At 32.4% G+C, this 27,995-nt stretch overlaps 1 protein-coding gene across 4 annotated transcripts in view; it reads left to right on the top strand.

The window, feature by feature from the left end:
• The window catches only part of LOC129913086 (neuronal acetylcholine receptor subunit alpha-7-like), a 99,529-nt gene that overhangs the window by 62,952 nt on the left and 8,582 nt on the right, over window positions 1–27,995 (top strand). For all 4 annotated transcript variants that reach the window (XM_055991537.1, XM_055991534.1, XM_055991536.1 and 1 more), the window contains 5 exons: window positions 1,126–1,265; window positions 15,075–15,119; window positions 15,917–16,207; window positions 16,301–16,376; window positions 22,953–23,147. In XM_055991537.1, the coding sequence (XP_055847512.1) occupies window positions 1,126–1,265; window positions 15,075–15,119; window positions 15,917–16,207; window positions 16,301–16,376; window positions 22,953–23,147 (747 nt within the window). The remainder of the gene's footprint in view (window positions 1–1,125; window positions 1,266–15,074; window positions 15,120–15,916; window positions 16,208–16,300; window positions 16,377–22,952; window positions 23,148–27,995) is intronic.

Here is a 27,995-nt window from a genome sequence, read left to right as displayed (position 1 = left end):
AGTGATGTTACACGAGTATTTATAGTCTGAGCGGCAAAGTTTGGTTATACGAATTAATTTGGCAGTTGGATAGAACACCAAGTTGGCATTTTACACATGTTTACGTAATGTTGTGTTATGTAATGTTGTTTTACGTAATGTTGTGGTGCCGTTACGAAGTTGCATTTAACTATCTAATGTTCATTGAATGAAACTTTTAGCGAACATAACAGAAGACAGTGCTAGTCAACGTAACGTAACGCAAAGTTTATAAAGTTTTGTTATTTAAAGTAACATTACGTTAAGTTGAATTAAATTTAGTAATGCTCATTTGAGTGCAACTGTCAGCTAACGTCTTCTATAATACATTACCTTACGTTAAAGAACTTTATGTAATTCAACGTAATGTTAAGATTTAATTGAACAGCGGACCCCGTGCTCTAGAGAAAACTTCCTCCTAGTTTACTTATCGCTACTTATGTAGTATCAGAGTTTAAAAATTGATCTAAACCAACTACGAAAGTAAACTCAAAATTCCTGAATTATAGTAGGTTTTTGATCCCGCTTTTATCCACACCGATTTAAAACCGAGAGACACCATTTTCCGTCCGGGTGAGTGGAGTGTGTGTCCTATTATAAATTCTATAGAAAAACATTATCATAGTTGTTGAGGGAAAGAGTGTTATCACATAGCTAATCACAAACCAAATGAGTGGTCGTTAATGGTGGGCTTAGTTAGTTAGAAGTAGTCTTGATTGTTTGCAGGACTCCGCTGGGTATAGACTATACGTTATTTGTCTCTTCTCTATTCAACGCATTCATTCATGCATCACTAATTGCATGAAATTTTACGATTTATCATATATCTACAACACCCACAGTGCTAGAAAAGCAAAATTGAAATTTTGGATTTGGAAAGGAAATTCGAATATAGAGATTAGAAGAGTGTGAATTTTGCTGACAGTTGCATTTGAAGTTAGTTAGAAAATAAAGAAGTGTTAGGATTGTAATGTTTATTGGGAATAGACTCGATCACCAAATTTGACCAATATACTCTAAAAGGGAGGAAGGACTTAAATTAAATTATTCTCATGTTCCTCAATTATAATCCTTGTTAATCATTCATTTTATTTTATTTTCTTACAGTTTGTATAGCAGGATATCATGAAAAGAAACTCTTACATGATCTACTAGATCCATATAATACCCTCGAACGACCGGTACTTAATGAATCGGATCCATTACAATTAAGCTTTGGATTAACACTGATGCAGATAATCGATGTTGTAAGTATTATTGAAAACCAATATAAAATACAAATTTTCTTTAAATTAATATTCCCATTCATAACTATAAACTATTGAGGCACAAATTTATTGAAACAAATTATTTTATCCGATCGAAAATTTCAATTTTTTTTTTTTTTATTTTCTACCGAGACCTAACGGCTTAACAAAGATGCACTTTTTGATGTACATAATACTCTTGTAGGCTTTGTAAATTTGCAAGAGGCAGAAAAAGTTTTTTACTATGTGGTGGAGGCTGGGATTTGAACCTAGACCCTTGGCATCGCAATCCATCACACTAACTACTACGTCCCGTAGTAGGAAGTTAAAATTAAGAAATAACATAACACCATTTTGTATATATGTACATTTGATCAAATCCTTCATTTAAGAACACACATTTTTGGAATGATTGGGCCGCCATGCGAAAATTCCAGATCAAACTCTTTAAATATTTTTTATATTTTTTAAGTATACCTAGTCCTTATTTTTTAGTACCGCACTGTTAAATCAAAACTTTTCAGACATTGAATTAAAAGTCTTTTGAAGTAATTTATTTATTTCTAATATACCTGCCTAAATCGCATAGTACATTACCCTATTTCGAGCCTGAGTACAAACCGTGTATGTAAAGTTATTACATTCAAAGGTAAGATGCATCTTTTCATATCCACAACTGTGACAGAAACATTTTAAACTACAAAATCCCTCAACATACCATACTTGTACGTAAAATGTTTGCGAATTTATTAGAAAACAAGGCATAGGCTTTTTTTAAACGGATTTAACTTTTTCATTTTATTTTCAAAAACTAGGATGAATGTGGAAACGAAAACCACAATATGAGGAACGAAAACATTTTGAGTTTTGTCTTTGTGATGCAGAATTTTAGTAATTTATGTTTTATTATATGTACATATAATGCGCCCAATAAAGTCTTGTTAAATGAAAATTCTCGAAAAGTTAAAAGTTCACTATCACTTTTTGATTGAACTAGAGCCTTGTTAGATAAGAGCGTTAAGCCCGTCACTGGAATTTAAGTTTTAAGCATCAGAACATTCAAAAAGAAAGCCACTATCGGAATGTATCCTTCTAATCTAATTTGTTTAAATTTTTTTTTTCTTCAAATTTAATTCATTCTAAAGAAGAACCATGATGTAAAACAAGAACGAATTCCGAGGTAAATGAAAGATGCAAGTTAAAAATGCACATCGAAAACGGGGATTGAAGAATTCAACAAAAGTCGAAAAAGGAGATGAAGAAAAATCTCAAATTCCAATTACTGTACAAAAATTTCTATCTCTTTTCGTATAGTTCATCTTTTTTTGTTGTTATCTTTAACAACAAAAAACTTGGAAATGTATCTCTACATCTACTTGAGAGGACCTCCTTGATGTAATTTTCTTCAAGCATTTTTTTTTTGTTTTTTGTTGACTTGGATGAGATAGTTTTGAAAATGGTTTTACTATTTTGTGGTTTAAATAGAAAACTAGAAAATAGCATCTTCTTGATGTCGACCTTTCTCTCCTAAAAGAACTGTAATTTTATTAAATTTAAAAGTTCTGTCAAGCTTGTTGGTCTTAAATTTATTTTTCTAAAATCAATGTTTGTCTTCTTTCAACTTTGTTTCAAACAAGAAACAAAACTAACATAACATTCCCTTCCTAGTTAATTATAAAAAGGATAATCAAAGAAGTTTTTGAACTCCCCAGAGTGCATTCAATCCAATTGTGTTTAAAAACTCAGCATAGGAAAAAAGAAAATATTTAAAACAAAAAAAAAAACAAAAATAAAATAAAGGAAGAATCCTTTAAGCCACACACAAACAAATATTGAGCATCAAAGTTATCATCAGTCAAATGAACTTGTATCTTCCTGTTTATTCCCTCTTGTTTCTAAAGATTAATCTCTTCAATCGAATGAGACACTATACGACGATGATGTTTATGATGATGACGATGCGGCTTTTAAATAAACTTTATCCCTAACCATTGCCATTATCAAGAAGAATGATAAACTTGCAGATAAGGCAGATCATAGCATCAGCCTTGATGTGATATAAAATAGAAAAACAAGGAAGAAGTCCTCTCGCTCTCTTTAATGGGTTTCCCTCAATCTAATATTCTTTGTCGGATTTGCTTCCTTATCTAACTCCATCACTTTTTAAACTTCAACTTCAAGTACATATACAAACATATAAATACCGATATATCTAGGTTTTGTATATATATAGTTTTTTTTTGAGTGTTTGTTTCTATTTTTCTTTATTCTGTGCTCCAAGATGTTTAAAAATCATTTTAATCGACTTTTGTACTTTCTCGTCGTTGTCGTTGATACACATAAAAAACTTTAATAGAGAAGTTTCCGGGTTTTAAGAAAAAAAAGGAATATAAAAAACTCTTACTCTGTTTATCTGTCTGTCTGTTTTTCGAGTTCATGATGCAGCATTTATCACTGAAGCCATTAGCTTTAAATTGATGGTTAAGGGTTTAAGGTGATTTCCTAAAAAAAGGAATTAAAAAGTTAATTTTCCTATAAAAACAATTATTATTTATCTACCCCATAACCACTAAGAAGGAAGTTATTAATTTATCTCGAAAACCTTTCACATTATACAGTAATATTTATGTATAAGAGATAATATTCTCAAAGAAATAAAACAGAAACAATATTGAATATTTTTATTTTTATGTATTTTGACACTAAACCGATTTCATTAAATGAGAATCCTAAATCGTGATTTAATACAACATTTTGATTTTTTTGTGATAATTAGAGTTATTTAATTCTGAGAAAATATTCATTTAGCTTTATAATCATACTGTTAAATAAAACTCAAAACAAATATCAAATCAAAATACTTGTACCTCACTTAAAATAATGAGAATCAACAAGAACGAACAAACAAATTAAAATTCGAGCTAAAAAGGGGGAACCCGACCAATTCTGTTAAATTTGTCAAATAAAAATAATGAAAATGTGGTTTTCAATTCTGAGGGATGCAAAATATGTAATTCATGAAACTACTATCAAAATAAACTGTTTTTAGGATCGTTCTGTGAATTGAGCAAAGAAGGAACAGATGTTTGTTATTATTAAACAGTCGACTAAACTGCAATCGTAGTTTTTTCACATCAAGGCTGCACCTTGAGAACAAGTGGCGGCTACAAACTCAAAGATTTACCCACTTTATTTTATTGCGGCATCACTTAAATAATCCCCTTTCACTTTTAACAGTGCGCAAAGTCACAGGTGCACTATGTGGGTGCCTTTTTTTTATTAAATAAAAGTAAAATCTTGCACTAAGGACCTCTTCAACTCAGTAACGTGTCGTCCTTATTTCTAATTTTCAACAACGATATGCACGATAAAATCCTTGATTTCGCCACTTTTACAGCTTAACCTATCCTTTTGCTTTTTGCCACATAAGAACTCAGCCATAACCCTATAGCTGCTTCCGTCTCATGTTATAACACCCGTTCGTGTAGTCTTCTATTTCTCGAGTATTATTGTTGCACTCTGAGAGAGAAAGATAAAAGCCAATTTGCATCATCTTGTTGCATATTTCTTGTTCATTTTTTTAACCCCCACTTTTTTGCACTGGATATATACAATTCAAGGATGGAGCTGTCAGCTTTGAGTCAAGAGAATACAAGAGAAGGGTGGGTGGACACCAAAAAACTATATACATGGCACAAAACCCCCAACGTGACTGTGACTTATTAAAACAAATTTCCTTAACGATTATGATGGTAAACATGATGGTTGGGGTGGAGTGGAGTCAGTGATGGTTGGATGGAGGAAGGGTATAAAGGGTGTTAAAGGATAAACAAGAGTACCAAACAAAGAGCTACTTTTGTGCGAAGCAAAAGCTACATCCGCTTCCACACCCATCAAGGAATACACACATATATACACTATTGTTTTGTACTAAACGGAAAGATTAGTCACTCTTGATCCTGTGTGAAACGGTACATGTTCTGTTCTGTTCTGTTCAGTTCTGGTGCCATGCCAACAAAGACGACGAGGACGACGACGACGAGGAGAAAAGTCTCTCTCTGTTCCTAGATGATGAAAAGTTTTCTTAAAGTGTGGCGATTAACTTTGTGCAACAAAACTGACGGGAGCATAGAGTGCGAGTATGGGAAATCACAGAAAAAGGATGTAACATCCTTTACCATGAAGAAAGGAAAAAAATTGAAAATTAAATTTTGATGCACTTTTCACGATGAGTTCGAGTTCGTCTTTGCTCGTCTTATACAAGAGTTAAGAGGGTAAAATGAGTATGGGGGATCGGGGAACGATAACGGCGAACGAATTGCATATAAAAACATTACTCAAAGGATAAAGGGATTCACTAAAATAGGTTTGCTAGGGTTAAGGAATCTATTTTAACAAACAGAATGTGTGTATAATGCCCGTATAACTGTATGTTGTTTGTATGTAGGTACTCTCGTATATATTATGACAAAACCCAAAGGACTTGCTCTCTGTGCGCGCTAAGTAAATTTACATCCCACCCTTCATTTCTGTTCAGATACGAGTCGAATAGGTAAAGGATATAATCCAGAGAGAGATCCTACTGACACCAAAATCGTTATGTAGGTTATGTTGGGTTATATCCTTTTTGTGTCGCAGCAGTGCTAATATTTTCTACACAGAATATGACCCAGTTTTTTTGTTGGGTCACATACAAACTCACAGCAGCACATCGTCAGAGAGTATAGCAAAAACGTATCATTGAATCCTCATCCCTCCCGTTTCGGAGAGTTTGGGGGTTTGGTATGGCCAGGCCATATATATAATGGGAATGTCCCCTGGGATAGGAAAACCTCTGTGTTATGCGGTAGATGGTGGTATGGTATGGTTCGCATTCATTGTGCGAGAGTGAGTTATTTACATTTTTGTGAACCCTTTTTACTATGGGAAAGTTATACAGTTTTTGGAATCCTGTGTATAGGTTTTTGTAATGAAAGATACGGACGAAACTGGGTAAATGGGATATCCATTGAAATCCTGGTGAGAAGCAAGGCATCCTGTGCCCGTTGTGTCCCACATCATCGCAGTATACTGGAGTAGCAACTGCTGGGTAATAGATCACAGTGAGAAATAAAAGTGTCCTCACCCCACACCCCACTTTTTACACACCTAGGTAAAGAGTGATCCGAAAAATTGAAATGCATTTTTATGAGTAGTTGAGCATAGAAAATGGATACCCAGAGTGATTGTGTTTACACTTTTGAACCCCGTCGCCATCACCGTCGTCGTCGTTGTCACCGTGTTGATCTAAAGGTGTCTTTCAGTCGGGCCCCCCTCTCGCTCATATAATGTAAACCTGAGCTTGTATGATAGGAGTTTTCACTTTGAATGCAAATTTAAGTCACCCAATGTTTGCTCCAGGAGCACAGACTGTCAATAGCTGACAGGAGGCGAATACTGCTGCAAATATGGATGCAGATGTCCTGGATTTTATAACTTACAACTTTGAGGGGTGTTAACGTCGTCGTTGCATGTGCTGTGTGCTTTACCTACATTGATGGGTTGAATTATTGGGTTTATTTTTTTTTTCTACGGGGGTTTCATTGAGTTTTTGTTTATTTTTTTGTGGTTAAGTTTTTTTTTAATGTGACCTGACTTTGGTGGTAAGATAAGGTTGAAATTTTTTTTTTTAAATGTGGGTGCCTTCATGGAACGTCTTCAGGTTTGTTTTTTTTTTTTTCCTTGGGACGAAAGTGAAAGTTGAAAAGAAAGTGTTTGCTCAGGTTGAGAGGAGGTATGCTTTCTCTACTTTAAATGAAAGCGCTTACATGAGGTTATTTTCTTGGATATGTAAGTGAGTAGGTACCTGCATTTGTTGTCACCTTGGAGTAGGTCAAAATTCTCGCTTTAGAATGGAAAATTCTAGTATTCATGGAGGTTTCCAAGAAAAAATAATTAAATTTTTTGCTAAGTACCTTCCTAAATAAGATCCTTTGAGACTGAAGTTGTAAGCTTGCTAACTCAGGGATTTGTTTCTAATATTTATCTCTGGAGACCATTACGCTTACAAAATACAATTCAGGATATACATCTGAGTAAATATTTCGCATTCTTCTACTTCGGAGCAAAACTGCCTAGTTTTCCTGCTTCATACATTTGACTGACTTATATTCGTATGAGAATCTTCCAGGTCTACAAACATTTCGGATCGTAGCTAGGTGTGAATTATAATTTCTTAGAAAAACTGGTGTGTCCTGTATCATTTTAACTGTTTTTTTTTTTTTTTTTGTCTGAACGTGATCAAAGAACTTTTAAATGAACTAAGATAACTTTGGTCGTGCTCCCAATTAGATCTATAGCTTTACCAGCATTTTAAATAAGTTTCTTTTAGAAATAGCCCAAATTACCCCAAAAAGCTACCTACATTAGCGTAAAATTGGTTTTATTAAAAATGTTGATACCTTACAAAAATAGCTGAGCTCTTAACCGACTGGACATTTTGTATAAAACTTGCACATTCGTTCTCTCGGAGCCGAAATACAAACAAGTAATAACAACTACTGTCAAAAGAGGTCTAAATTTGTTTTCTGGAATATACCTAACGGGCTCCCTAAACTTTTCTTTAAGAAGTTTTTCCCAATCATTAGACCAACTCAAAAGAGCTGTAATTAAGTAAGTTTTCTTATCAAAATCCTTGATTTTGTTTGCATAATTTCTAGACATCTCTGATCCCTTGGAAGCATTTACAAAAAAAATTCTTCTAAGAGTTTTAAATTTGAGGCGACACAACTAACTCAAATCCATCACTTCACATAATGTCTGCCATTGAACATATTTTCAATTTAAATCTGTCTTCCGACATTGCTGTCAACCAACAACATTGTTGATATTTCATATATACTGACACCCCTTTTTCAACTTGCAATAAACCCTTCACCCTAGTACTGCTTTTAATATATATGACGTTGATCCTTGAGATAAATTTAATATTTCACTCTCTCTCCCTCTCTTTCTGATTCTGAAACATTTTCTACACTCCACATCGTCAACAAGCAAGGACATCAGTGTAATCAGATTATGTCAAATCTATATCAATTTTGCCACACACTATCTGCATCATCCATCCATACCCATATACGAGTACATAACAACATCCATAAAGACTTTTCCAAAATAAGTTTAAAAAGCCCAAAATTATCGAAACGGCTGTTGTGTGTCGTCGGTCGGTTCAATAAACGACAAATTGTATTTTGGATGCTGCTGCAGCAGCAGCAGCACAACCATTAAAAGTGTGATGGTGCTTAATGGAGAATACAACATTACACTCGTGTAGAAAAATAAATAAATACAAAAAAGAACGAAATTGTTGGCAACATCTTGTATGTCACAAAGAAGAAAAATGAAAGGTTAGGTCGCACGTACTTGCACTTTATTTAACACTCTCAGCCTTTGAGTCCGTCAAACTCTTTCTAACACACCAGATGGTAAAAATGTGAAATTTTGTTGTGTTTGTTTTGTTTTTATAATTCACACTGTGTTTGGTAAAAATATGAAATTCTAATAAATTTCAAGATTTTTGCACTGGATTTAGGTACTTGTCTCTCCTCGTTTCCAACTTTCCCCGATTCATAATTTATCTTCAGCGTTTTTTTACGACTCCTAAACTTGCCCTATGCTACGTATATGTAGGATCTATATAAATCGCAAGTAAAAATGAGGCCTTAAGCTGGCAATCTGTCTCGTCTATGGCATTTCAAAGTAAACCGACAAAAAAATATATACAATATTCGAATATTAATCGTGATCATCTCTCTCTCTCAAAATGGCATAGACGCGCAGTTTGGCGACAAATTGCAATATTTATAGACTTCATATGCAAATTCATGTGTCCTCGGGCCAGGATATATAGCACTGCAACGCGCACTTGTACAATAATATAACTGAAATGAAAGGCGGAATAAACGGATTATGACTCCCATCATCATAGACAGTTGTGTATAGTTGTCTGGAATATGGTGATTCTGGCAGATTCACACCCAGAGAGTGTATAAGGTTCATGACTATACCGACATCCAAGTTCATGAAACTCGATATATCCTTAGAACGTGTAAAGACCGACCGACGACGATGACGATGTTCTCTGTTTCTCTCTTCATCGATAATAATTTCCAAGTCTAATTTTATTTAAAAACTCACAGTCAGAGTCACAGTGTGTGGTTAGATGGTGTTTGAAAACTCCATAAATCATCCCAAATATAAACACACTTACACATAGAGACACATACTCTCAGAGCAAAGGATATCCTTTTTACACACAAGGGAATGCAGTTTTGAATATTTCGAAAGAGGCAGGAAGTCAGCCCTTTCTCTTATTATTATTTTTTTTGGCTCATAAATCTATCTGCATCAGACCATGTCTATATTTATACCCACAGGTTGTTTTTTTTTTTTTTAATATGAGTGTTAGTTGTGCACCGGAAATTCCACGTTCCAATGGCACATTTTGAAGAACCCCCTTAAGATTAATTTATCAAAAGAAAGTTTAAGTAGATTCAAATCCTTTCTGGCGTGCATATAATGTTGGTGGAAAATGTTAGATGAATTTTTGTTCAAGCTTCGAGAGAGGGAGTCGGAGTTGTGTCAAAGGAGTTGGAGTGGAGGTTGATGGCTTTGATCCTTGTTGTTGTTGTTATTTTGAGTGTCGTCTGTGATATTTTTGAGATGAATGCTGCTATACTGCTGTCATTAATTAATTCAGGTGTCCAGTGATTAGAGTGAGGGATTTATTTTTATTTAAAATTAATTACTTGTTCTTTGTTGGGTTTGAAATGGTTTTATTATATTTTAAGAAAAAATATTTAAGAAAATTCAGGAAATCCTTAAAAGTTTTTAACAAAAAAGATTTAATCTTAAAAAATAGAAAATAAAATCACATTGTTTAAATATAATTAGGTAATTGTGCTTCCTGAAAAACCTGTGTTTACTATATGAATGAAGATCAGCAATCAACACCCTCTCAACTCCAATGATAATTTTTTTTTTTTTCAAAATAAGAAAACTTCAAAAATTATTTTCTTTTAATCTTTTTTAAGTTCTTTTGATTTGAAAACTTGTAAATTGCATCATTTTAACATTCTCACTTAGTTTTTTTTTTTGTAACTTTCATAAAAGTTCACCCAAATAATACAAAGAAATGAGAACGCGAGAAAGCCAGTTGAGACTTAAACAGCATTTTCACACGAGTATCAATTTCACACTCTAACGCGATGAAAAAGTGAAAAAAAAAATTGGTATAAAGAGAGGCAGTGAGAAAGAGATAGACAATCTTTCTAAAAAAAAAAATAAGCAACAACAACAACTTAAGTCTTGATTTCCCTGTGGGGATAAAGAAAAGTTCATTGGCATACATTCGCAAATTAAAGAGTTTTTTTTTTGCTTTTGATGTCGTTGTTGAGGGAACAAGAGAGAATGTGTGATTAGTGTGACCATTTTTTTTTTCGTTAAAATCTATTTTTTTAATTTTTGGTTGGTCTAAAAGACCTCGAATACCCGGAAACTCATGCCCTCTAGATAAAACCAATCTAGCTTATCCACAAGTGAGTTTTAATTCTTTAGAAAAGAAATTCAAATTGGTTGCAAATTGGTTTCAAATCAGTTGGAAAAAAACAAGAAAGACTTTTGCCATTACGTTTAAAATCGGTTAAAAAATAATTTCAAAATGGTGGAAGTCTAGTTCCGCACTTTTTTTCAAACTGACTCGCCTCTAGCTCATCGACAAGTTAATTTCAAATTTAACTTCAAAATTGTTGGTAATTAGTTTAAAATCAGTTTCATGATTGAAGTAACATGAAGCAGTTTTGAAATTTTTGCTGTTAAGCTTCAAACCAAACAAAAATTTGTATATCCAGTTCTCATCCTTATTTTGAGGTTCACGCTTTTTAACTTAACGAGGGATAAACTTAAATTTGATTTAAAACTGGTTTCAAAATGATTGCAACTCAGTTTAAAATTAGTTGCTAAATAGTTCTCTTATCAATTTTATTGAGTTCCTAGCTTTTTTTAAAATAATTTTAGTCTACAACTCAGAGATTTAAGATCGGTAGTTAAATTCCATCCATAAATTAAACAGCAGGCACAGAATAAAGTATCAAACATAAAACTACTTTTAAGTCTCACTTATTCTTTTCCTCTAAAAAAAGATAACAACTGGTCACCCTATAATTTGACTAATGTGCAGCATCCAACTGTTGCAATGAACACTTAAAAGAAACACCGAACCAGACAAAAGTGAGTTCACACTGTGGATTTGTAGAGTGGAGGCTGCACCGGGCGACGCGACGCGAAGGGAGAAAGACACTTTTAATTATTATTTCTACACCACCACCAAAAAAAAGAAGAAAATCCTTCATCATGTTTAGGTAGATATCTCCTGTTGAGCTTGCTAGAGCTTGAGAGTATTATAAAAAAGCCACGGTGATGGCGGCAACAGCAGCAGCCTTGTCGGTGACGAGACGCACACAGCCCTATGGAAAAAAAAAGAATAGCTGACGATGCGAGAAAAAGGCACTTGCAAACTGGCATCAGAAATCTGACACCTTTTGTGGCTATAATCCAACCTATAAAAGTTGAATTTTTGAACATTGAGGAAGTGATTTTTGTAACTAAAAACTGAATCCACAAATAATTGCCATTGGGCAAGTTTCTTAATTCAATTTAAGCCTTTCTTTTTTTCAAATTGTCTGAAAAGTTAATAAGATATTGTGAAACAAAACATATTTTTGGTGAAAAATTCGATTTTTTTTTCTTTAAACTCCTTGAAGTTTAGTGAAAGGTTTTCCATCTTCTTTTCGCAGACATCAAAAGCGTTAAAAAAAAATAATAGTTTCGGAATACAATTTGGATCCTATTCATTTTTGTTATGAAATGTTACTTGGCTACAACCGGTCATTAATTTTTCCGTTTGAAGTAAAATCTGCCAAATGTAAGGCTTGTTAATTATATTTAGATTTTGGAAATTTCATGAAGAAATATAAACAAAATCTGAAATAATTTTTCTACTCGTAGAATTCCAACTCATTTAGGTCGGACTATAACTGTTGAATGCATCTCTAGATAGAGAAAAAGATTGATATTGGATTCGTGGGATACACCCAGCCCACCCTATCCTTTGTGCCAGAACTTGTACAATTTGCAATTTGCAATTTGTGCTCTGACAAACAGATGATGTCAATCTTTTTGCATATTCGCTTTAGATGTTTTTTTTTTTTTAAGTTCTTGTCATATAAATGTGACAAGGATAACCGAGTTATAAAGTTGAAACAAGGAAGTGCAGAGAAATTTATTTCAGAAATAAAAGAAATTGAAAGTTCGATGTGTGGTTAAGAGTAAAAAAAAGTGACACTTTTATTAAGGATTTTAAAACTTAACTTTTTGGTATATACTCACTTTTCGTAAAATGAATGCATTCCACACCATGTAAGCAGCATTAGCTGATGAAGGAAACCTCAAACAATCTACGAAACCAAATGAAAGATAAACTTTTCAAAGTAAAATCATTTTACATTATACTACTCTAAGGGCCAATTTATTCACACTCCATTAAATTTAAAGTCTCCATTAAAAAAGGGATATTTTAAAACTTGTATGTAATTTGACAGATTTTTTTATCTAAAATGGGGACTTTAAATTTAATGGAGAGTGAATAAATTGGGCCTAAGTATTTTTCTTCTTAGAAAATGGTTCCTAATTTTATTATGAGACAAAAATAATATACGTTCCACAAAACTTTTTTAAGCGCTAAGGAATATATCAAATGCACTACTGTGGTTTATTGAACAAGTGAAATGAAAATGAGATACGCTCCACCAATTTTTCACAAAAGGGTTTCAAGTTTCCACTTGAAACTACAATTCTAAGAGCAGTCTTTTTCTTTAAACTGCTAACAAGTCATTCCACAATTTTCATGAAACAACTCTCACAATAACTTTTAAAGCCAAAAAAAAAAAAACCCCAGTACCCACATAATTATGTGGATTGCATATTAATACCCATAACAACTTTGCAAAAAAAGAAAAACTTTCCGTCAAATTAGAAATAACATCATAAACTTTTTCTTCTTCACTAAAAAAGAACGAAGATGAAAAAAATAATAACCCAACCATTAAACTAGTTTATGTGGTTAAAAGTAATCCCACAAAACCGATTGTAAAAATCCCCATTTTCAAATTGCTTTGGTAATAAAAAACACTCAACACGAGTTGTTTCTATTAAATTGATTTATTTATTCATGAATGGAAATAAGGACGAACGAAGAATCAAGAATTTCTCAAGATTAAACATCAAAATAAAGAAAAAATTCTTATAAACTTCTTCTTCTTTCTTGGTCGTTTTTTTTTTTGCATATTCGTGTATAGAAAACACTATAATACAGGGCGGTTAGACTCTTGACGATATAAATGGTTGGTTGAGTAATAATATGAGCTTCCGATGATAAATGGCACACAAGGATGACTTCTTGTATAAATTTTTTTAATACCTACTATACACAAAGCTCAATATATAGAAAGAAACCCCTCATGTCCTCATAATAATAAAGACGAAGACGAAAACTACATAAAATTAAACTTTATTCATAACCCACATTTTCTTCCTTTTTATAAGAAATGGATTCCATGAATCATTCAAATGCAAACTTGTAAAATACAAAAATTGAAGAAAGAAGGAATTTTAAAGTTTGAATAAAAAAAAAAATTAAAAAAAATAATAATAACAAACCAACGAATATAAGGAAAACTCTCGCCGACCAACTGCGGAATTGACCTAATTTCCTTCTCAAAACGGAAAAGTCATCTAATGCATGCAAGGAAAAGGGTGCACAAAAAAGGAAATGTTCGTTTTCAAGTTTTATTTTCCTTTTCTACTCAGCTTATTGAGATCATCAATGGGAAGCAAAAAGGATTACGTATATTCAAACAAAATTTCAAAACATAGAAAAAAACACCACACACATGTAAAAGAGATATTATTCAAAAAAAACAGGAAAAAAAAAGGTTATCTGCATTACACAAAAGTCAATTGCAGATTTTTTACGAGAACCATTATGGATGGATTTTTATGGACATTTATGTAACTTTGCAGAATTTTACTCGTATATATGCAACGAATGCAGATAATGTCTTTGATATATGTGAGCATCCATTTTTGGCAGTCATTATGCAGTGTTTTTCTTTTATGTCGAAAATCTATTGAAATTTCAATATTTTACAGGGTTATCTTAATTTCAAGAAAAAAAAAGAGAAAATCCATAGAGATCATACGCAGAAAAGAAAGCAGTTTGGAGGAAATTGAAAACCTTAGGCTCTTAATTTCTATTTTAATTGGTAGCACATTGGCAAAGCTGCGAAAAGAATCTTTATTTTTATAGAACCCCTTTTTGATAGGTTGATCTTCAAGAAGGATGTTTCAATCCTATTCATAGTTGAGTTAAAACTGAATTTGATTGACTTCCAAAAAAGCATTTATCCCAATTCTAAAAAATTGCGGTCTCTATGGCGTATACGTAATTTTTTTGTACAGTGTTTTAAAATGTTTAATTTTAACATAATCCACTTAAAAAACACATATTTTGCTTATATAAATCAATTAAATATATATCCTGAGGGATTTTAAATACTTGACAGCCTAAATAAATTGATAAATTGCATATTAAATTGTAGATCACTAACCCCAACCAAACTATTCTTCCTTTCCATAAAAAAAACATTCTAAAACCCAAAAACTATTTATTAAAGCATTTAATATTTCAATTTCTATTTTTAATCTTTTTTTCAGGACGAAAAAAACCAATTGCTTGTCACGAATGTCTGGCTTAAACTGGTAAGTGTCAATGTTTCTCTTTATTTTAATGTTATATGAAATTCTCCCGCCACAATTCTGCCATATTAAATACACAAACCATCACCATAATGCTATATATCCCTCGGGAATAATATAAATCACAAAAAAAAAAAACAGAAGGAATATCCTGTGTACAGTTAAGGATCTGATGCAAAACAAAATCCAAAGTATGGTGATGGTGAAAATATGAAGCAAGAATACAACAAAAAAAAGCACAACAACAGAAAATTAATAAATCATGGACATAAAATAATAAACATACTCGGTTATCCCTTCTGAATGATATTTTTTTTTTTCAATTTTGTTTTTGTTCTTTCAAAAAAAAAAAAACATCCTTTTGTCCTGGAAAATGCCTTTTTTGTTTGATATTTCTTCCCATACGCACACATATTATTTGTTGTTCACTTTTTTTTTAATATATGCATCTCTCCCGTGTGTATTTCCATGTCATCATTTATCACAACGACACAACAACAAAAACAACAACGAATGTGAAATATAAAATTACAACACAACAACCTCAAACATCATCGAATATGGAAATCAACGAACGATAAAACACGAAAAAACCCATCGTTCAAACTTTTGCCCAACGCACAACCACCCCGTGTATCTGCTCTGGAACATATGCAAACATTCAAAACTGTGTGTTGTGTGTGTTTGTTGTTGTTGTTGTTGGGGCTGTGTGGGGCACTGACGTTTGGACCAAACCTGAAACCATGCTGCCCTGAATTGAACGAAAAAAAAAAAAATACACACACACATATCGAACACAGGAATGGAACGATATGAATCTTAGATGGAACACATCAGACTATGGCGGTGTAAAGGATTTACGTATACCACCGCATCGGATATGGAAACCGGATGTCCTGATGTATAATAGTGCGGACGAGGGTTTCGATGGGACATATCAAACGAATGTTGTTGTACGCAGCAACGGATCGTGCCTGTATGTGCCGCCTGGCATATTCAAATCGACATGCAAAATCGACATAACATGGTTTCCGTTCGATGACCAACGATGCGAAATGAAATTCGGCAGCTGGACCTATGATGGTTTCCAGGTATGTATATCTTTCTCTCTCTTTCTCAATTTGTATCACCGTCTCTCTCTCATGTTTAACTGTATTTTTGTTTTCTTTATTTTTATTTTGTAGTTGGATTTACAATTGCAAGATGAAACCGGAGGAGATATCAGTAGTTACGTTCTCAATGGTGAATGGGAGCTGTTGGGTATGTATCCTTTTTGTCTTTGTTTTTTTTTGCGCCCATTTTGTTCTATTACTTCCCTATTTGATTGTATATCTGTGTATCCTGTGTGACACAGAGTGAGGGTGTGCATGAAAGATTAATTCGTTGGAAGAAATTGCAACAAGTACCCGTACAAGTTGAATAAGAGAGGAAAGGGGGTATGGAGCGCGAGAGATGAATTTTCCTTCCACTTTCCTGTTTGGGAATTGAGAATTATTAATGATTGTTCGAGGAATTCCGACTTTGAGAGCGATGCATCACGGAAGGATCAGTATTATGATGCAATTTTCATTCTCAAATGACCCATTTGCCAATTTAACAAGTGTGCACTCGGGAGTAGAAATATGGCGGATAGAGTAGAAATAACAAAAAAAAAAAGTATTTTTCGATGACGTGACTTGATTCTAGATGATTTTTTGTTTTTCAGTTGATATATTATATAAGAACTCAACTTGGGAGAAGATACATACAATCCGGTATTCAATGGATGCATGCTTAAAAATATAAAGTGTGTGACTTCAATAAGAGATGAAGTTGGAAACGTGTTTTTGATAAATAAAATAAAAAAAAAAACAATTTGACAAAACTTGTTGGAAACTTAAATGAAGAAAAAAGAAGAAAACTCGATATGTGCTCAGTAATGAAGTTAGTGAAAAATTGTGAACTTCAATTTGACAATGTTTCTGATAATAATGTCGTTAGTCTTATGATATTTAAACTAAATATGTATTATCATAAAACTTATGTAGTATTGTCCAAGAGAGAAAACTTTTGACAAAAATGCACAATGACGTTATTACACTATTCATAAGTTTTTTCATCAGTTTATTTTTTTTAAATTTTAACTGGTGAAAAACTATAAATGATTTACATAAAAATGGGTTTGTTGGCCATTTTTGAATTTTGAAAATTAATGTTGTCTTATCAAAGTTTTTATTAGAACATCTTCCAGTTTTGACTAATATTTAGTCATATGACCTAGATCTTAAATAAAAACAAAAACCATCAAAAAGTGTTCTTTCCCAAAAGAAGATCATTCAAACAAAAATTACTCAAAAAAAAAAAAAAAAAAAAATGATATTTTTTTTCAATCGAACTTTGTGATGACTTTTCTCATGATAGGCTGCCCATGATGAGTTGTCCTATGATAATTATATGCTGTGATATGTCACCCAGAGAAAATAAGTATAGTAAAACTGCGTTCTACATCGAATAGATGGTGAAAAACATATAGGATTATAGGTACATTAATTTTCTTAAAATCGTCGTATGCTTAAGTTGCAGTTTGTCACAATAATTTTTATAAGTGAGATGGCACAATGGTACAGCACAAGACTATTAGCAGGTTCAATCTCCAGCCGACTGACAGTTTTTTTTTTTTTTGATTTTTTTTTAAATCTGTGCACTACTTAGATTTAGAGTGCGCCACTTTGATTCAATCATTGTTTACTTAAGGCTTAAAATGTAGTGATTTTTCATTGATTCAAAGTGGTTTCCATTGATTTTACTTCAAAAAAAAAAAAAATAATTACAAAATTTTTTTTGAAAATACAAATATTTTTCAAATTTTATAAATTCTTTTAAATTTTATTAGTACCTATGGAGTCTAACAAATGATCTTATATTGTTTTGGATTTATTCAAGAGTTAGGAAATATTTGATTTTTAAATATTTTCGCCAGGACTGTTAGAGCGGAGCTAGTATGTTTACATTTTAAGGCAAAAATATTAGGTTTCTTACGACATTTTAAATCGAAAAAAGTTCCAATAAATACAATCACAACAAAAACATTACTGTTAAAAAAGGAGCCAAGTTCTCCTATGTTGAAATTATGCTGGCACAAAAAGTACTGAGATGTAAAAGTGTACCAAGTTCTAAAGTTTGGATTCAAATTCGTATCAATAAAATTTTGATTGTTCTCTTGACAATTTTTCTTTTAATTACGGATTTTTAAAGTTATTTCAAAAATTGCCAAGTAAACAATCAAAATTTTATTGATACGAATTTGAATCCAAACTTTAGAACTTGGTACACTTTTACATCTCAGTACTTTTTGTGCCAGCATAATTTCAACATAGGAGAACTTGGCTCCTTTTTTAACAGTAATGTTTTTGTTGTGATTTCACTACTTTTTGCAAGGTATGGCTGTAGAATTGAAAATCTCTATATATGATGAAAATTCAGTGAAAATGGGCTGTTGCCACGCCCCCTGGCTGAAATTCTCAAACTTTAAATTTTTTCCTTTGTATATACTACCATCTCTACCATTCTACCAAATTTCAAGATTCTACGATAATCAGAAGTGCTCTATTATATTTAATGAAAATTCAGCGGAAATGGGCGGATGCCACGCCCCCTGGCTGAAATTCTCAAATTTTAAATTTTTTCCTTTGTATAAACTACCAGCTCTACCATTCTACCAAATTTCAAGATTCTACGATAATCAGAAGTGCTTTATAATATTTGATGATAATTCAGCGGAAATGGGCGGATGCCACGCCCCCTGAATTGAAAATCTCAAATTTTCGATTTTTCCCTTTGTATACACCACAAGCCCTATTACTGTGTAAAATTTCAAGTTTCTACGTTAACGGGAAGTTCTCCATAATTTTGATGATCTGTCAGTGAGTGAGTGAGTGAGTGAGTGAGTGAATGAGTGAGTGAGTCAGTCAGTCAGTTACGGTTTTTGCGATTTTTGAAGCCCTATATCTCAGAAACTACTCATCGTAAAAGGCTGAAATTTTGTGAGGAGTTTGGTTTTGACAAGCTCGATAAATGTAGCGAGTTTGAAATTTCTAGCGTTTTTGGTGTGGAAGTTAGAGGGGGGTCGAAAATGGCCTGAGTTGTTTCCTGTAAATAAGGGTGTAGTGCCAAAGTTGCTAGAGAACTTGGCTGGGCACTACCGTGCCCCTTGATAAATAAGCAATAAAGAAAATGTTAGAATAGTTTCTAAATTCGCTAACATTTTAAGAACTACCTGGTTTTCGAGCTTAAAAATATCTAAATTTGAAATTGAAAACTGACAAAAGTCTTAAATATTCCCCTGAGTGCCCCTTAAAGGCTTGGGCACACCGGAGGGTATGCGGTATAGCGGTAACGATATTTGCACTAAAAAAATTCCACACCTGAACGTTGATGTGTCAGTTTGGAATTTTTTTCAAACAAGTACCCTCACCGCTACCCGTACCGCTACCGCATACCCTCCAGTGTGGCCAAGCCTTAATACGTATTTGATGAACAGTCTGATGCTTAAGACTACTGAACTTCATTCATTTTTATTTGTGTTGCTTTGATTTCGTCAGCCAAATTGCTATCATTCATTGCCCTCACTTAGACAAAATATGCTTCCACTATAATTCAGTTACATTTCCTTTCACTGAAATCACAAAATTTATGTCATCAAATGGAAAATAAAAAAAAAACATGATATTTCGTCCAATTTAACTGATTCAATCTGTCTTCTTCGATGTAATGCAACGCCCATTCAAATGTAAGACAAACTTTTCTTATCTCTCCGCAAAAACATTTCTATATATATATGTATTCTATGCCAATGCCAAGAAATGTGAAGGAAAATCTGTCAAAATTCCTTCCGAATATTCTTCGATAGTTTTCAATAAATGCAATAGTTCACTTAATTTTTTTTATTTTTCTTCGTTTTTTCTTCAAATTCAACTCGACTATCTATCTCCTTCTTTATTTATCAGGTTCGATAGATGAAAATTTACAAACAATCGTTGAGTCAAATTAGTGCCACTCCAAAAGTTTTTCAAGTACCTACCTAAACTTGGGAATGGGTGTGTCTGTGTCTTTTGCAGGAAAGTCTAAGAATTTTAGTTCCTCTTCTTGTGTAGGAGGGTAGTGGGTAGGTGTAGACTGACAACAGCATAGGAGGAATACAAATATGTACACAAAATCCAAGAGAAACTATCATTCACATGAAGGCATTGCATCATCTTCATTCCGTATGGTCCTTGCAGCATTGTTCTTATGGATGCACTATCCATTTCCTCTCTCTTTCACTCTACTAATGCACATAACTGAAACGTTCCAAACAAAATTCTTCACTTGATCCATCATATTTCTGCTAATAATTTCGATGACGAAGAAACTTTTCTGTCAATAGGATTTGCATATTTGAATCAACCAGGAGTCAGGTGTGGACGTGGAGAGAGTATACAGAAGGAATAAGGAGGGAAGCCTCGAAATATTATCCGAAGGAAGGAGATAGTTCTATTCATTAAAACGATGTCGAAAATTTTGACAGCTTCTTTCTCTTCCTTCTCCTGCTATGTGTGTGTAAACCGAAAACTCTGAATTATGCAATATTTCGTAATTTAATTAAATTTTCTTCTTCACAACAGGCTTGTCCACTTAAATTCGCTCTGTTGGTTGTCCTTATAGCTAAATTCTAAATTTCAAAAAAAAAAAAAAAAAAAAAAATACAACAGAACAGAGACCAAAAACTTGAGTGCAGAGAAGCAGAAAAATTAAATACATGTCCGCCAGTCCCCGACAGCAGCATCTGTTTATGACCATCTTAAGGGTTTTTCCTTTGCATATTTAAGCAGACTTTCGAGTGCAGCAGCAACCCTCTTTTCAACCCATCAAGAACTTTAAATTCAAATACAACATTTTGAACTCGCAGTGGGATTGAGGGGGGGGGGATTGTGGATTTTAGGTAATTCACAATCATATACATAAGAAGAAAAGAAAGCAAAGCTTGGTCGGTCGTCTAAAGATATGCATATACTTAAGGCTAAAGCTATTGTTAGTGTGAATGCCATTGTCGAGAAACTTTTTTAGAGAACGCAAACTGTTAGAAGGACAAGATTGTCTAGAACTTATGTGCTTATATAATATACATGCATGTATGGCTTTATTGTTGTTGCGCTCTTGTTTTGTCATTTAATTTGTTAATTGCAATGCACTTGGCCCACTAAAAAAAAACGGCGAATTTAAAGGCAATTATAATCCAGAATCTTTTCCCCTAAAGTGCACTTGAAGTTCCTATTAATAGCAGCACTCAAGTTTCTTTAAAAACAGGTCAACACACCCTCTCCCTTATGTGATGGGTGGGGGGTGTTCTTTTATGTGTATGTAGACATGAGCATCGGTGGTGGCGTCTTAAGACACAAGGAATGTGCATTATTTTTACTATAAACACTCACTGCTGCCGCCGCCGCCGCCGAGCGTTGTAGTTGCCGTTGCCGCCCCACTGCCACACTAAAGTGGTTTCCAACTTATAAGCTAAGGTTAAATTAAATTGAGTGTGGTGTTTTGCCTGTAAAAAGGCGGTTAGTAGGTTTTACTTTGTTATGGTGCAGACTATAGGTACCAACAACCGCATCTATATACGACAAGTAACTATGAAGACGACGACGGAGAAGACGACGACGACATTGTGTGGAAATAAGTAATGTTTGTTGTTTGTTGCAGCAGCGAGTTCGCAGGAAGTTCCTTATGAAAATTAAGACGTTAACATTTTAGCTTTATTGTGTGAATTTAATGTGGCAGTGCGGTGTAGTGGGGCTTGCTACTGCATTTATATACGTAACATCCATAAAGAGAGGGACATAGTGGTTTGAAGTGAAAAAAAAGAAAACAAAATTTAAGAAAACTTTTCATGTTTCTTATGTTCAGCGGCGGCGGCGATAGCGGGTAAAGAGATTTTAATAAATTTTACATTTTTATGCACTGCACAGCTCTGCACTTTGTTATGAAGTTTCTTGTGAAAGAGAAAATTCAGAGTTATGGTAAATTTATATAGCAATTATGAGTTTCTGAGGAACAACAATAATTCAATTTGGACCTCTGATTCTGAGGGACTGTGAAAAATTGTCTTTTATTTCGTTAATTTCACTAAAAGGATATCATTTTAAAATTTGCTATTTTTAAGGAAATATAGTTTTGAATACAAATTGTGGCAAATGGTGTTGGCACCGCTAGTATTTATTCGAAAATTGTTAACCTACCTCCACAGCTCTGTTCACTATGCTCTTTTATCTTCAAACTAAACCATGTCTCGAGACTTAAGTCTGAAGATTTTTGCTTCCGAAGGAACATAGTAACTACCTAAGAATTAAAATCCTTAGTTTACAAATAACTCAGCTACCAGATCTCAGTTTCCAGTTATGAATAGAGCTTAGGCCTATCTTTCAATGTATCACTCGATGGATTTGGTGAACTTTTTTGAAAATGCATTATTTTTAAGGCATATGCATAAATAGATTTGTAATTTTTTTACTTAAATGTGTAGACCTGCTCATTGTGAACTCATATTTGTAAACCAAACCTTGTTTCGACACCTTGATCCGAAAATATCTGATTCCGAATTAAAAAAAAAATTATATATTTCGATTCATATTTTTCTTAAATAAAAACTTCTCCTAAAAAAAAAATAGGTTTTTGTTTATATTGGTTCTGCTATTAACGTCCAATTTTAATTTACTTGGCATCTTTTGTATTTTCTCAGGAATTATATCCACTTGCTTTAAATTGTTTGTTTAAAATACGTTATTAAAATTAATATTTTTTTTCTTCATTTTCTTCTTACAGGTGTTCCAGGCAAACGTAACGAAATCTACTACAATTGCTGCCCGGAACCTTATATCGATATTACATTCGCCATCATTATTCGTCGACGAACGTTATATTATTTTTTTAATTTAATTATTCCGTGTGTTCTGATTGCATCAATGGCCCTCTTGGGATTCACACTGCCACCAGATTCGGGAGAAAAATTATCATTAGGTTTGTATAAGAAAACCAAAAAAAAAATAAATTCTCACAAACAAAAAACTATTTAAAAAGAAAATAATTATTAAAGCAATGATTTTATGCAAACAAAAAGTTTGTAGATTTTTATAAACTGCAAATTGAACTCGTTGCAAAAATTTCCAAAAAGGAACAAATAAACTTTAAGGATTTCTTTCATCTCTCTCTCTCTCATCCAGAATATCAGAAACTTTCCCACTTTTACCAAATTAGTTGGTTTAAGTTGGTTCTTTTTTGTTTTTTCATTTTTTTTTTTTTTTTTTTAGTTCGAAAACTTGCAACTTGCATTTGCAAAAGAGTTTTATTTTAGTTTTTCCTCTGCGCATTATTCCTTTTTTTCCTTCATCAACATGAAATCAAAACTTATAGTTCAGAATTGAGAATCGAAGAAAGCATAAGTGCTTTTTATTTGTGTATTATACCCCCACAGATAGATTTCAGAAATCCAAACGATAAAAAAAGGTTAAAAAAAACGACGAGTCTTTCCTTCGATTATATACTCACTTTGTTAAGTATATGCGGTACTTAAGCAGTTTAAATTGCCAATTGCATTCCTGCAACCAATTTATGGAGAGAATTTTTAAGCGAAAATAAAGGACGACGATGATGATAATGATGCTTGTGTGTTGGAGCTCATTGAAATTCCAATTCATAACAAACGAGGATGCCAGAGGACGACGCATCACACCAGATTTTTGAGTTAAAATATCTTCCTTGCCGATAGGGTATTATATATTTTGTTTTACTGTCGCATGTCCTTTAGCAATCCTCTCCATAAATTCAATCACCATGATGGATTTTTCCATCTCCCCCTTTATCAACAAAAGAAAGCGAAATAATATTCACTTTAACAATAAGGATTACTTTGCATTTAATTAGATGGAAGGATTAAGGATACTCACTCTGTCGTTCGATGAATCAACACCATCAGCATCACACTACACTGACAATGACACTCTGGCATAAACAATTTAAAAATTCATTTAAACCCTAAATAAACACCAATACTCTTCTTCTTCGTGTGTGTTTTTGATGTGTATATGTGTAATATGTTTGTGCATCCTTGTGGCACTCAATTTCACTTCAGTCCTTGTCCTCAGAGAGACCGACTTTTTAATAATTCACAGCCAGTTTTGAGCTTCAGCATCAGGCGAAGGACGTTGACTACGACTATTCGACTACTAATGCTTCTTCTACAACAACTACTACTAACATACTACTACGATGGACGGCCTCTTTAAAAATCGAGAAAATTTTTCGCAAGGCAAAATGAGAAGAAAAAAAAATAAACTTGTCAATATTTGTACTTTGCTATACAATCAGCAAAACAATATTAAGCATTCCTCCAAGAGCTTCACAATCCACTATCCTTGCTTGATCTTTTCTCTTTCCTTTTTTTTTTTTATTATTTTTGTACCTATGCACAGTGGTACCGGTTTCTAAGAAGGGCGGCCATAGGGGATTATGGTTAGGATAGCAACAAAATATACTTGAATATGTGTGAGAATACATTTTTTTAGCAATAAAAAATGAATTAATTTAAAAACAATTGTTTTATTAAGAAATGTTGTATATATTTAATAACAAAATATAAAAAGAAGCCTTGAATCTACATACAAACAAATGATAAGTTATTTTTTAAAATTATTTATTTGGTTTTTTTTCTCAATTTCAGTCATAATTTTTATGTTACATTTCAGATTTAAAGCTTGCTTGATATCATATATTTTTATAAAAATATGTGCAAAAACTTAAGGAAAACATAAAAACTTAAAAAAAAAAAAAAAAAAATTGAAAAAGTTTTAAATATGAGAAATATGGGTAAAATTGAAACAATGAGTGTGAAAGAGTCAGTCGTAGCCCGTCGCACTTATTCGCAGACAAATTCAATTGTTTAAGAAACTACACGTGCTAGAGAAAATTTATGTATATGAATCATGTATTTATATTGATGACAACATAGTTAAAAGTTTCGGTAAAGTGAGAAGAAAAACAAAAGTATGGAATTTGAACCTGTCCTTTTCTAGTCTGTTTTTTATTGAAAATTTTAAATAAAATAGAATTTTAAACTCTTTAAATAAAGTACATGCCTTCAACTTTAAGTTCCATAACAAAAAAAAAACTTTAAAAATAATTTTAACCGAAAAATACACTTAAAAGTTTAAGTTGATTCGGGACCAAAAATAAAGCATTGAAATCAGACTTTTTTCGACAACTTTTCATGGTCGATATGAAAAGTTCCGTTATTTTTTCAAAATGTCTATTATGCTATCTTAAAGAATAGGCTTTTTATAACAAATATAACGAAAAATGACGTCATTATATTGACATCGATATTTCGGCCTATGGCCTACTACGGAACCACTGTGCTATGCCTTCTTGGTGTCCTTAAAAATGCTGGCTGGTTTGAAAAATTGAAAAAGGCTAAGGTAAGGTAACAAAATTTTCGAATAAACATATGGTAAAATGAAAAAATATAAAAGAAAACGGTGGTGTTGCATCAAAAATGCGAAAATAGTTTTTCATATAGCCCGATGTGCCTGGGCATGCACAGAGTCGATGGAGCAAGGATAATAGAATACGTGTTGTATACAAGCAGCATCTCTATGGTAGACGGTTATTTTTTTTTCTGCTCTGCATTTTTAAAATTGAAATCAAATTTGTTTCGGTGGTTGATGTTGATGTCGTCGTTCGTTTATGAGAAAACGATGTTAAAAATTTACAGTGGTTGGAAAAAAATTACCATTTTTGTTTCCATCATACATTTTTTTTTGTTTATTTTTTATAGGAAGGTATTCTGAAAATGGGACAACAAAATATCCAGGTCAATATGAAAAATTGAATTATTTGTGTTAATGTTCTTTTTTGTTATTTTTTTTTTGTATGAAGTGTTCTATAACTTCATCATGACTAACACATATGAATTGCATTAGCTTGAAAAAAAATACTTTATAAATGTTATACTGCTTAAAATTGTACACAAAGATGAATAAAAATTTTGACCCACTTTGAGGATTTAGAAATAATATTCTGGGTTAACTTTGAAACCATATAACCTGACTTCTTTTTCTTGTGAGTAATGAGTTAAGCCTTGACAAAATATTTGCTATCAATATATGAAGTTTACTCTAGGTAATCCAAATGCTATGAGTCAATATTTCAAAAGATTTATATATGCAGTATGGATACGAGCCAAAAACGCTCGTAAGATATTTGTAGATAATTACTTATACAAACCATAATTTACTTCTTTGAAGAAAATGTGTCACTTGCCAGCTAAATCTATCAATATTAACTGCACATCGAAAACACTATAAAATAGCCAATTTGAAATTAAGCCTCTAAGAAAAAGAACTGTGACATAAATGGACACAAGGTTCTCTGTTTTATATTCAAATATTAATTAATACAAATTTTTATTATTAAAAAACGGATCTAAAGATTTTCAAAACAAAAAAATCTTAAAATTCTTTAGTATAAAATAAATCAAATGGTATGATGCGTTTGTAGGTCTAAACAGTTCAAAATGATATTTTCGAATTTATTATTTTTTCTTTTTCAAGAAAGACCATCCTCAATACGATAACTACCTACAAGAAAAAATTTCCCAGCCACTCTCTAGCTTATCGAGCACTTTTTTCAATGTTCACAAAAAAAAAAATCTAAAATCGCTATTAACGTATTGGTAGGTTGTTGATGGAGGGTGGAAAATACTTAACGACCTGTTCTCATAGATACCAAATATATCGAACAAAACTCCATTTAAACCGGTCGCATTGTTTCGGAGGAGTACGATCTCAAAAAGGTTCTACTCCCAAATGCTATTTTTTTTTTTTAAACTGCCTGGTTGGTTTGCCCAATCTAGCCCAGGATAGCCCAATATTTATTTTCGTTATCCTACACTTAGTTTACAAATTATAGAAGAATTAGTTTTTATTCACCACACAAAAAGTACGTATACACCACAGTGTCCTTTTTTAAATTTATAGTTTAAATATGTATTATGACAAAACAAATTTTTTTTTTCAAATTATCAAATCCTTAAAAATCACAATTCATGTAATTTGTTAGAATAACCATGGTTAATTAGCAAAAGTGGAAAAAGGACAATTTTTACACTGAAAAAAAAAAAATTTGATTTTAAAGAGGTTGATAATTTGAAAAAAAGTTTTTTTTTGTCATAATTTTTGAACTAAGAGTGGGCTAACGAAAAAATTTGATGTAATTTGTTGGAAATACCAAGGTTAGCTCAAAAAAGTTCTGAAAAAGAAATCACTTCAAACCATTTTATATTTGTTGTTAACTTTGAAAAAATGTTTGGATAGATTTAGCTAAGCTTGTAGCTTTTCTAGGTGCTTATATGGCAAACCAAAAAAATCAATGATTTTTACACTTGAAAAAATATTTGTATGTTTTGGATTTTAAGGTGAAATTAAACAAATCAATTTAAGCTTCTTAAGAGGAATGTTATATGGACTAAATTCAATCAAGTAAAAATTGTAAGTCAAATAAATAATATTTGAGGTGCAATGCAAACACCAGTGGATTTAATATTTCTAAATTATTATAAATTAAAAAGGTCACTGTGGTGTATGCGTACTTTTTTTTACTTGGTGAATAAAAACTAATTCTTCTACAATTTTTAACCTTGGGCAATCGAACCAGGCAAGCTTGAAAAAAAATTAGCATTTGGGGGTGCCTACTTCACATATAGCCTCTCAAAAACGTGACACGAGATTTGTTTATATTAGATAAGACTACTAGATTTTTCTGAATCAAGACGGATTTTTTTAATGAATATCTTACTTCTATATCAATTAAACG

This window comes from Episyrphus balteatus, chromosome 3, assembly GCF_945859705.1.
Source record: "Episyrphus balteatus chromosome 3, idEpiBalt1.1, whole genome shotgun sequence".
Classification (NCBI taxonomy): domain Eukaryota; kingdom Metazoa; phylum Arthropoda; class Insecta; order Diptera; family Syrphidae; genus Episyrphus; species Episyrphus balteatus.
This window is presented reverse-complemented; position numbering and strand designations above follow the sequence as displayed.